We start from the raw sequence: 12,269 nt of genomic DNA, 5'->3' as shown, positions 1-12,269 counted from the left end.
TCTTTTGAAAATATGAACAATCAGGAATCAAAAGACAGTGATTGCTTTAGTGGTTTGTGTGTGCGTATGTGTGTTTCCATGTTAATTCAGGCACTTACAGCAGCCAACCCTGGAGGTGGTGTAACTGAGGCCGGGATCATTGGAGGACTCAGTGGCTTCGACTCCTCCTTTTCCTTCTCAGGATCCTCCTCCTCCGGCAGAAGTGGCAGCGGCGGTGGTGGGGCGAGGTTGGGGCACTGGCCGATCTCAGCGTTCTCGAAGGACACGGGCTGGGAGAAGTCTGAGAGACTGAGAGGAGGACGGGCAATTAGATTTAACAAGACTGACACTGAGTGCAATGGACAAACATCCTCGCCTAGATTTTAACTACATGTAGCTACTGTACTTTACCTGTCTATTCCCCTTTTTTTTAAACTTGTATCTAAATGCTCTGTATGCAGTCGTCATAAAGCTTTGGATAAGTCTTTTTTTTTAAATGTGCACTTATGTACCTTTTCTTCAGTTTGTACCCCCTTCAATGAATTTACACCTGTCCTGCATGTTGGTATGTACTTCAAAACTTGACGATATGTTCAGTCTGCACACACCTTAACAGCAATGGGTTTAGGCCACATTGTTGAGGATGAATAAGTCTGCACACCAAAAAGCTCCCTTTGAAAAGGATTTATTTGCAAGTGACTTTTCGAGCAGGATGCTCTTTCTCAAACTGCTAGGCCACATTGTGTCTATTACAATAATATGATCATGTAAATGACAATGTGGGAGCAATGTGAGAGGAATTACCACAACAATGTATAATGCATATTTGTTAGATAACTTGTGCAGGAGTAAGAGCAGCTGAGTGGAGGCCCATTGACAGAAAGTAGAAGTTATAGCTTTGGGGTAAAAGGGGTGAAATGAGGTGAACGATAAACAAACACACAAAGATGAGAGAGGAGTGTAATTTGAGTTATGAGTATGTTTATGGTGTCGGACAGCTCTATTACTGTTGTTCTCACACTGGCTTTATGATCATCATCATCAACAGCCTCATGACCTCCTGCAATCACATTAACGAAGCTTTAACCCAACAGTGAATGAGGTCAAAATTAGGCCTGTTGTGTGGCTGCCAGGAAACATTACAGGGGGATCGTTAGGCCAGAGAGTTTTAGCTGTCCTGTCCTGAGTGTTGCTACAGCAGGTTTAAGGTGAACATTTAAAGTGCACTGCAAAGGAAAACTGACGTGAAGTGAATCGGTCAGTTTTGCCTGTGTCAGTGTTTTAAACGCAGAAGAGAGGAGAAAATATCCAAAATCGAAAGCTGACTCGGTTCTTTTGCTCCATATTCATCTTGCGATGTCAAAACCACATTAAACTGAGGATAAATCACAAACTAAAAAAATACCAGTTATTGTAAATTCTTTTCTGATCTGATCGGATCGGATCACAACACAGAGAGTGCGAGAGGTTTGGATGGACACACACAGTGGTGGAGTCCATCAAGCCTCACCGTTCACCGTATACCTGAGCAGTGTGAAAGCAGCGAGAGGGGGAAGGGTGGGTGTTTATGGAAATTTGAAAAATCACTTTAAAATGCTCAGTGCAACTCAACGCTCACCCTGTTGCAGCACTCTACAGCCAGTTGTATGAACTGATGCTCGGTTTTGCACAATTTAAACGCTAAGATGTTGCTACTAGACTTAAAAAACAACTTAAACACGCTGCTCTGATATGCTAATGGTTATTTCAACATTGTTCATTGTGTAAATAATGTACTGGGTAAAGGTTTGGCCTAAAATATGTCTGAAAAAACACTTGACTAAAGCCAGTGACAACCAACAAAAATAATAATATCAGGTTGGATGAAGAAAAACAGCAACTGGTCACTTTTGAGAAGCTGGATCTGAGAGAATCTTTGGTGTTTTTGCTCAAACCTTAAAAGGAAATCCCGCACACTGTTCAACTTGCATGGGTGTTTTAATCGTGGCAACATTTCGGTCCTTTAGACCTTCATCAGCCAAAACGGTAGACACTCAGAAGAAGCCATCTTTAAATAGGGAGTGCCTGCAATGCAAGCTTCCAATCACAGTGATCGCAGACATAATAAACATACAAGACAAAATACATCTTAAAGGTCCAGTGTGTAAAAAAATGAGGGGAAAACAGTGACATCTACAGTAGCCTTCCGATTATATTATTTATCTATTAAATAATTCTATTCTTGAAACGTGCTCTCTGGTTGGCTGGATTTTCCATTCCGTACAAACATGGTGGAGCAAGATGGCGAGACTCTCTAAGCAAGACCCTTGCTATATGTACTGTATATATAAAAGAAGAATTATAAGGCTATGAAAACCAAATGGATTTTATTTTATAGCATTTATACACTTATTTATACACACAAATATACTGTATTCATAGGTAGTATTCAGTATTGGCCAATAAACCTTGACAAATATTACACACTGGACCTTTAATATCAAGTATACTAGATATCAAAAAAGACTGACATTAGTGTAGCCTACAGTACCTGCAGCCACTCCCTATTTAAAGATGTGTCTATTGTTTTGCCTGATGAAGGTCTAAAGGACTGAAACGTTGCCAAGATTAAAACAATTAGAACCGTGTGCTGGATTTTCTTTTTACATAAGTTTGGATCAACTGGTCTCTCTCCTACACACCTGTCAAAATAGATGTGATTTTTTTCTTTTTGTGTTTTTCCTCATGAAATCTAAATAAATGACAAATGCATGTAGATAATAATAATAATATAGACTGGAGGATACGTACATAGCGTTGATCATGAGGTTCCAGATACATCCTTGGAACGGGATATTGGCTCTGTTGGTAGACTGCTCTACCTCTGCAGGAATACCGCCGAGGAAGATGCGCTGCAAGTTCATTGGCTGGTCGTTGGGAAGCGCCGCCACCCTCTTGGGCTCCTCATCAACCTGAACTGCAAAGGATCTGGAAACAAACACATGCACACGATTAGTATTCGATAGATTACACGGAGTGAACATCTAGGATAATGACACACCACCAACCTGCCAGCCAGCCTCTCTATGCGCAGCGAGTGCTCCTTCCCGTCGTTCAGTATGCCCTGCTCGGGTCTTCTGACGACACGGCGCATACCGTGGCTGCCGGAAAACATCAAAACCTCCAGAGAGCCTTTGTTCAGCATGACTGAGAGGTAGGGCTGCAGGAGTGAGAGATAAAGTTTATTAGCTGAGGAAATCTCAACATCAAACTCCCCTCAGAGCACAGAGAGGAGATGAAATTGAGAAGGAAAAGTTTAGCTAGATGTTATTTCACCATTAGAAACTGCAACTATACACCAGATGCTGTGAGTAGTGTACCACCTATAAACAGGCAACATCACTGATTGTAACCGTCCTGAGAAAGGAAATTAAAGTGAGAATTCAGAAACAAGAAGACAATGATCCCCACACATATGTTCGTGTTGATGTTGAGTGGACCACCTGCACCGTGTTACAGCCCCATGTAAGTGTGGGTGTGAGTGTGTGTTTTTTTTATTCAAACAAGAAAATCTTATTGAACTTGAAAACATACTGTACTTCTCAAAAGTCTCCTGGCCACGGTACGCAGCAATAACATTTTGAGACTAAAAAGATGAAACAGATGATGCAAAGTATGTCACAAGGTCAGAATTATACTTAAAAAAAATACACATCACAAGTATCAGATCAAACAAAATCGCTTCATAGAAACAACTTGAAGTGGCACTTTATAAAACCTGAGAGTTGAATATGAAAGTCTATTCTTGACCCGGGAGATACGACAAACCGTCTTCAGTGAGAACAAAATAACATCCCCAAAACATCAACAGCCAGGTGGTTCAAATAGAAGTTCAAATAGTTGACACTGGTTTCTCGTCGGTAGCTGCCACCTGCATCCTTTTCTAAAATAAGGACATGAATAACAATCTCTTTGAGCATCAAGAGGGGTTTTTCAAATCAGTTTCATTAGATGAGTTTTCTTTGTGTCATGTTATCATACAATAATAACGTAGAGATCAACTTGGATTTAACTCCACATCCATGCCAGAGTTTGTTAAATGTTTGTCAGGGACAGGAAGAAGGAACAACTGGGAATAAACAGATAAGATGTGAAGGGAGGAGAAAAGACAAACAGGAGGGAGGAGAGACAATGGATTAAATAGAAGAGAAAAGACAAAAAGGGAACGGGGAGATGAGTTGGGGGGGGGGGGGGGGGGTATGAGAGGGGAAGGGGGGTGTGAGAGGCAGGAGAGGAGAGAGGAGAGGAGAGGAGTGCAGGGAGGAAAGGATAACAAGAGATGAGAGGAACAGAGAGGAGAGGATAATAGGGGGAAGAGATGAGAGGGCAGAGAGCAAAACAGCGAGCGAGATAGAGATGGGGGGAGAGAGGGAGAGAGAGACAGACAGAGAGGTGCTAGAGAGCAGCGGTGCAGGGTCAGGCTAATTTGAATTTTAATTCACTGTGTGCCAGAGGGCGAAGTGGGAGACAATTTACCACCTGAAAATGGAATTTCAATTTGAGGTCGGGGACAAATTGAACTGAGATGTAGCTACAACATGGCTCTCGCTGCGCCATCCTGCACACACACACACACATACACCATACACACACAGATACAAAGGTACACACAGCAGACACACACACACAGGTGCATAGATGCAGACACATGTCACACATACAGACAAAGGCAGACGAACTCTCACGTACGCATACACTTACATAGACGCACACACATGTGCAGCAGACTGTGGAGCTAACATGCGTGCAAACACTCATATATGTACCAACCCATGTTCATGAGAGAGTCGGTCACACAAAAACACACCGACACACACCCCACACACACCTCTGCTTCCACCTTCAATATTCTGAATCATGCAGCTTTTGAAGTTTGTTCATGTGTAATTTCAGCTCCTGGTTCCCTGAGTGTGTTTATTTGAGCGTCAGGTTGTACAAGTGGAGGAGAGAGACTAAAAAGGAAAATTGTCTCGACTTTTCTCTCATTTACATCTGTGTGTGAAAATGGTAAATTGTGTTGCGGCAGTTTTGTGCTTCATACATAAACTTGTAATTTTCCATCCCTCACAACAGACAAAGACAGACTGTATGTTTCGAGATGCTGCTCATCATTCGTAATGTTTATTGTACAAACCAATATTTAAAGGTTGCCAGTTCAGTTTTCTGTCATTTTTAAGGTTGTAATGACACAAAAATAAAAACTGAAACAACTAGAAAATGAATCTGCAGTTTATTAATTATCTTTTCTTAGCAAAAATCCCCAAATTGTGTGTGAAATGAGTGTGAACTGGATCACTAGTGGTCAACTTGAGGTTAAGTTGTTGTAATAAATATTTTTCACAACTCTTCCGCATCCTCTATGTTCTTTCTATCTCAGCTTCCTTTATTCTGCTTCTTCCTCCTCCTCCTTTTCTTCTCGTCTTTCTGTGTCCGTTCTCTTCTTTCCTTTCTCCCCATCTTTTCATTCTCCTCCTCTCTCCTCTCGCATCATTTCACTTCTCCTCCTCAGCTCGGCCCCTTCTCCTCTATCCTTCCTTTCACCTCTAAATCTCCCTCTTCCATCCCTCCATCCTTTGTCTCCTGTCCCTGTCTCTCTGTCCCTCTCTAAAACATCCATTAGTCAGGGCCAAGTTGAGTTGATGGTGTTTTTAACCTCGCTTAACCTTTCTCCACACACACACGCACGCACACACACTGACACACACACTAACACACACACCCTGCCTGCCAGCATAGTTAGTAAAAATAGATTTATGCGCCCAACAACCAGTGATGATGGATAAGCTAGAGGTAACCTCTGTCCTCCCTCTCTCCTGCTCTCTTACACACACACACACACACACACTGGTACACTACTCACATAAACATGCATACACTTTCAATTTGCATTCATGTCAGTAATGTCCTCATTCTCGCAGAGCTACACTTAAATGCACACACACACACATACACTATGCTAACACACACACAGAAATCAACACCCACACAAGTACACACACAGACACACATAATATATGAATGCAAACATGAGTACATGTGCGGACACACAACTTACACTGAAATGAGATAATGGATTTACAGTATTTACCAGTGATTAGGATAAAAGTGTAAGTGTGTGTGTGTATGTGTGTGTCAGTGCTATTGTTTTTAGCCGTAAGAAAATCAAATCAGTGTACTTGCCAACAAACTCAAATCTCATTAATATGCACTCATGGAAACTTCACTCACTTATGTATTGGTGTGTGTGTGTGTGTGTTTGTGTTTGCATGGTCAGCTAAAAGCGCAGGTAACGGCTGCAGCTCATTGGATCAACAGCCACAATGTGTCTTTGTGCATCTGTAAAATGACTTTTCTGTGTGTGTGTGTGTGTGTTGGATAAAAGACAATCCAATTAGCCCGGTTGCCAACAAATGCAAATCTCATTAATATGCACTTATGAAAACACCATTCACTTTAGGGGAAGGGGACAGTACTTGGGTGTGCATTAGTTGAACCCACCTCTCCTGACTGTCTGCGCCTCCTCTTGGAGCCGACGAGGTTTGAGCTCCGCACCTGTTGTGGAAAGATTTTCAAAAAAATATGAGAAACAACATTTTATTTTTCAGAGTCTTAGTCTTTCAATCATTCCCTTGAAAAGTGGTGACAAGCTTCTATTATTATGAGTTCGGTTGACTGAGTTGTCATCTAAGCCCAAATGACACCAATAGATGACAGTCTAATAAAGTACATAATGAGACTATTAATAGTCTTTTTTTTCTTTTTTTTTACAGCTCATTTACACCTTGTATGAACATGACATTAGACAATAACAAAACCTTAATGAAACAAGTTGGGGATTTAGCTGTAAAGAAATGTGTTGTTCCAAAGATCTTATATTTAGTGGTTATGCTCTGAGATCTGTCTTATTTCTATTTTTATGTTGCTGCTGTGCAGTATAATAGCATATTAAACTCCAATTTAATGTGCAGACTTGTCTGACTTAACTGAATCTATTCCAAGAAGTTTCCTGTAGAGGAGCTCTAATAATCTGGTCCTAATTATAGGGACCATATAGAAAATGTCCAACTGGTAAATTCAATTCAATTAACTGAGGCGACTGAGGGAGTCTTAGTCAGTACAATACGTAGAAATCAACATGTACTTTAATATATTTAGCTTTAGATGGAGAAGCTCATATTTATCCAATATTTAGTATTATATTAGTCCATTACATTAGTCCATTAGTCCGGAACGTTACAAGACGGGAGTTGTTTTCGAGGCAAATGCAGAGACAAAAAAAACTGTCCCTGAAGGCAACGCGCATCAGCGGTTTTGCATGAATTTACCTTTAAAACAACTCTGTCTTGTAATGTTCCATTATTATCTCATAGCGTGGTGAATGTGCAAGTCACAACTTGTCCACCAGAGCGTTTTGGAGTTGTTGGATTGTGTTTTTGATGAGTTTGATGAAGGAAACCAAGAAATCCCATGAACCTCCGTAGTTTAGCTCTGAGCAGCTCGCCGCTCTGCTCCGCCGTTCTAAAAATAGCTTGCACCGACAAATAAAGGTAACAAACCTACTGCTATGACTATAGGGATTATGGCAACATTTGGGCCAATTTGCCAAAATGTTGAACTATCCCTATAAATTGCATAATAAAGACAATGCTCATAGATGAACACACATGTTTAAAACCTGTGTGGGATTGCTAAAATATGTAGATTAAAAAAAACGAACCTGCTTGCCGCTTGGTGAGGCTCCGCCCACTGCCAGAAGAATGGTCCCAGTGTCCTCCAGAGTGCTGAACGACAGACTGATCTCTGTGCCCACCACCAGCGACAGTCCAGCCAGCTCCACGTATCCCGGCTTAGAGAAACTGACAGTGTACAGGTTCTGTGGGACAGATGGGTATTTTAGTGTTCATCAATCAACAAGGGGAGGAGGAGTTGGGGGAGTTTGTTCAGGCCTAAATTCTACAAAGCACTTTTAGATGGAAAAGTAAAAGTGGCAGAAAAATACAGCAAAGTTTGGTTGATCAACATAAAAACAATTTCCCTCAGAGGTTTTAGGCAAGTCAAGGTTTTACTCATAAAAGAGACAACTCTGAGAGGCACGCCGTTTTACAAAAATTATCAAATGTACCGTCATCCACTTCTCATTACTCTGACTGTGGTTACAAAGTGGAAACATTCACTCTCTCTCTCACACACACACACACACACACACACACACACACAAACTCTCAGCTTTGTAGCTTTGCAGAGTGGTCGCTCAAAGAGGAGAAAAGACAGATGAGGGAAATAGAGAGACCTTCACAACACACCCTCAACCCTGGGCCTTTAGAATTCCTCATACAATCGTCATACACTGTGTGAGCTGTGTATTTGTATGTATGAATAACACATAGCCTATAATGAATGCTGTGAAAGCCTTGTGTGGCTTTGGAAACTCAGCGTAAGCATACATATAAACTACTGGTCAAAAGTGTTGAAACATCTGCACTGATACGGTTTTTACAGGAATTCAGACAGTACATTTTCATTTCCAGGAAGCCAACTTTCTGAACCATGTTTCCATTTTAGTTAAGAGTTTATTCTGCTGCTGGATGAGTCAAAATGTAGATTAAATTCAGGGTTTTATGATTTCAGGCTTATATTCTTCTCAATACTTATTTCATCTGTTTTTTCTATTTCCAAAACACTGAGAAACTACAGTTTGTAAATTTGAGTGACAACTGGAAAAATGGAGGATGTGTGAATACAGTCCAAACTTGGACGCATTGTTTTATTCTTAAGGCTCTTTCATCATATCCAATAAATTAATTAATTAATTCAATTATAATTAGCATATGGGAGATATTGCCTTTTTAGAGCCCAACTGTTTATATTTTAAAGTCTCTGCTACAGTTTTTGCTTTTCAAGCCTTATGATGATCTCTTTTTCTTCTTCTTCTTCTTCACTTGCAGGGTTCTTGCACTTTCACTGACAGACAGCCTGAATCTAAAGGAACAACACTCCACTCTCAATGAATGACAAGCTACAGTACATGTGAGCTCTTTTGTGCATGTTAAAACAACACACAGACAAACATTTAGTAGCCAATTGTCCAGTTCATATCAAACCTCTAAAGTTTGGCCGCAATACATTCAGCTCTGACTTGGCGCTTAGATGTCTGCCTAGAGAAAAAAAAAAAAAAACTGTCCATCCATATGTACATACACTATATGGTCTGGATTGTATATTATTATTATTAATTAATATATAGTGAAGAAGAGGAAAATGAAAAGACCATAAGAACGTCTGAACTGCCTTTTCTGACCTTCCCTTCCTTTCTATTTCACAGAAAGCAAAACACATTTTCCTGGAAAAAACTACATAAAAGCAGCAGATTGAATGATGGAGAGACACTCGATTGAGAAGAAGTATGGGATCATTCACTCTGTTTATAAGTCAAGGTTGTTTATACATTCACATTGGCTGCACATAATGTTAAGTTTCCGCGTACATATTCATTTGGTTTATTTTAATTCAAATTCTGACACCTTACATCAACATATTAAATATATTAAATACAAGCTCTATTATACTGAGGGGTTCTGACAACTGTATTATGGTAACATCGTGCTGAAGATGCGGCATTATACACTTTACCTGCTCTACTAACTACAATAATGACATTTTAAATGCGTTCTAGTACAGCACTGAATGTGCAGAACAACATGCAAATGCAAGTAGACAGGAACCATTCTGTCACATAATCTTAGTTTTTTTTTCTTAAATATCCTGCACAGCTATTAATCTATAATTAAGTGCACACTCTTACCTCTACATTACATCCTTTAGTGACTCCTGTATAATCTGAACTGCTGAGCAGACTATATGGAGTCCTGGAGATCTCGATCTCCCGAAGACAGCCTGCATAGCGCTTCAGAGTGACCTCTGACCTGTAAAGGAGTTGAAATGATTTTAGAAGAGAGTCTTTAAAGACCAAGATACTGAAAGATGCTTCCCCTTTCTCTTAGCAGTGTAGCATCATTAAAAGGATTTTTGAATGACTGCACTGGTGAAGCTGTGTTTCCAAAAGCAGAGTGGTGTCTAGACATCAACAATAAGAAGAATCTGAATATGACGTTGGTCTATATAATAATACTTTTGGGTTTATTATAATTATCTTGATGCGATGCTCAGGCTTTGTTCAGGTTGCATTTTGCTCAAGATGAAAGGAAAAGAGACAAATCCACTGTCAGATAATCTTCAATCACACTGAACATTATCAGCAGTGTGCGCCATCATATTGTAATTGTTTTCAGTGAGTTAGAGTTATGTTTTTGTAGCTCAGCACAAAGTGTTGCTCGCAGCTCTACAAAAAACACGGCAGAGATATTTAGATCCCGAAACACAATTTGAATAAAATTATGGCAATAACGCCTGTGAGGCAGACTCATAAACGTGACAAAATGCACCTAGTTTCAGAGCAGGCAAACATCAAATTCAGATTCATAAAAAGGAAGAGAGAAAAGTGCTTCCCAGCCGCCGTGTGGAAAAGCAGGAGCCTTCAGGTGCAAGCCAAAGGTACAGAGACACAGAGTGACTGTGGGCTATACAGCGTCGTCAACATGTGTGGGCTTCATGCAGAGAGCGATATACACAGCCTACGTTTTACTATACGTCTGAGGATAACATTTATGTGTTGGTTTATTTACCTGGCTTTCATGCTGTTAAGACAAAACATAATATCAAAGCATTAACACATTTCACAAACACAGTTTCGAGTAATGACTCATTTAAACCAGTCAAGTTGTTTCTGCTCAGCCTGATGCTGCACAGATGTTTGAACGACTGAATACAAGGTGTGAAAAGAGTTATAATGGGTTGTGAAGAGGCTGATTGTTCTTCGTCAATTACTTCTTTTTATACCACTCAAGTCTCAAAAGACACTTTTACACTTTGAATGCAAAATACATTTTCCCAATATCACGTGTACAGAACCTTTAAAAATGAATCTGTCTGTGTGAGAGTGTCTAAATGAGAATATGAATGAATTGCAGGAGCGTGTTTGTACCTGTAGTTTCCAATCGTCGGCAGCCCTCCGAAATAGATTTTCTGGTTTTCCTTGAGGTTCAGACCAGTGGCTGAACCCTGAGATGTGGTTACTATCTTCTCCTCAGCGCCGCTGTCGATGTCCACCACAGTCACCGTGGCTTTGGAAACAAGTGAGGAGACTTAAATAACAGGAGAAAAGGGAAAAATCAAGTCTGTTTATGTCTCATTTTTTGAAGTTGTATGTACCTTGTTTCTTGTTCCTCGACATGGTGAGGGATTTCCAGCTTCCGTCGTTGTGGCGGTTGGCTGTTATGGCACTGCCGACCCCTGACCCGAGGTCAAAGTTCGCCTTCACCTTGCCCTCTGACAGCTCCAGGGACATGAAGTCCTTCTGCACAGAAGGAGAGCCAGAGAAAATCTGATGTGAGGCACTGATGTTTGTACCACTTTGTATTTTATAGTGGTTTAAAAACAGAAAAGTTGGCTTCATAGAGCAAAGAAAAATATGAACTATTAAATAAAAGAGGAAGCTCTACCCTCATCTGACACTAATAATAATAAGTTGGTGCTGTCAAGGTGCTTCATTAATCACAATTAATTCATCTTTTGTGCTAACTGTGTGTCTGGCCTTTTGAGGACTTATGGGTTTATTCACCTTTAAGGAAAGGTGATCTCAATCGACCCAGCAAAGCCTTAACAAACTTTCATATTCAAAGTGGAGCATGGTTTCTCCTGGATGAATGATTAACAGTTGCATTTTATACCCTTTTTGCTTTTGTTGTGTGTTACATTACCATATCTTCAGTAGCCAGGTACATGAGCAGGGCTTCGGAGGAGAAAGTGCGGAACTTAAAGGTGACAGTGGAAATGTTGGGGTTCCACCTGGTGGGTCGACCGACCGCGGCGTAGCCCTCGCCATCCAGCTGGACTATTCCCTCGCCATCTGAGCGCTGAGGGCTATAAAAACACAAACACACGCACATTTTTATTATTGGTTTGTTTTTCATCCAAGTTTAAAATGCAAAATAGCAAAGATGATGAAGTGCCCTCTGGAATATTAAAAGAACAACAAAATAAGAAAGAAAATTGACTGAATGTAGAATTGTTTTTGATGTGATATGTTGTATTGTATAACCCAAAGCCAGTCTGGGTAAATATATATGAAAATGAATGACTTCATAACACCCAGTGTATATACATTGGATGCATCATAATAACAGTAAACAAGG

General features: G+C 40.4%; 1 protein-coding gene across 1 annotated transcript in view; it reads right to left on the bottom strand.

Moving 5' to 3' along the window:
- The window catches only part of lama2 (laminin, alpha 2), a 195,573-nt gene that overhangs the window by 12,004 nt on the left and 171,300 nt on the right, over positions 1-12,269 (bottom strand). Inside the window, exons 54-62 of the mRNA XM_084000340.1 lie at positions 11,835-11,997; positions 11,287-11,431; positions 11,060-11,198; positions 9,821-9,941; positions 7,736-7,891; positions 6,517-6,570; positions 3,027-3,178; positions 2,770-2,946; positions 99-288 (exon numbers count right to left, since the gene is read on the bottom strand). Coding sequence (XP_083856466.1) covers positions 99-288; positions 2,770-2,946; positions 3,027-3,178; positions 6,517-6,570; positions 7,736-7,891; positions 9,821-9,941; positions 11,060-11,198; positions 11,287-11,431; positions 11,835-11,997 — 1,297 coding nt within the window. The remainder of the gene's footprint in view (positions 1-98; positions 289-2,769; positions 2,947-3,026; positions 3,179-6,516; positions 6,571-7,735; positions 7,892-9,820; positions 9,942-11,059; positions 11,199-11,286; positions 11,432-11,834; positions 11,998-12,269) is intronic.

Source organism: Trachurus trachurus, assembly GCF_905171665.1.
Source record: "Trachurus trachurus genome assembly, chromosome: 24".
Classification (NCBI taxonomy): domain Eukaryota; kingdom Metazoa; phylum Chordata; class Actinopteri; order Carangiformes; family Carangidae; genus Trachurus; species Trachurus trachurus.
The sequence above is the reverse complement of the archived record's forward strand: the minus strand, read 5'-3'. Positions and strand labels throughout refer to the sequence as shown.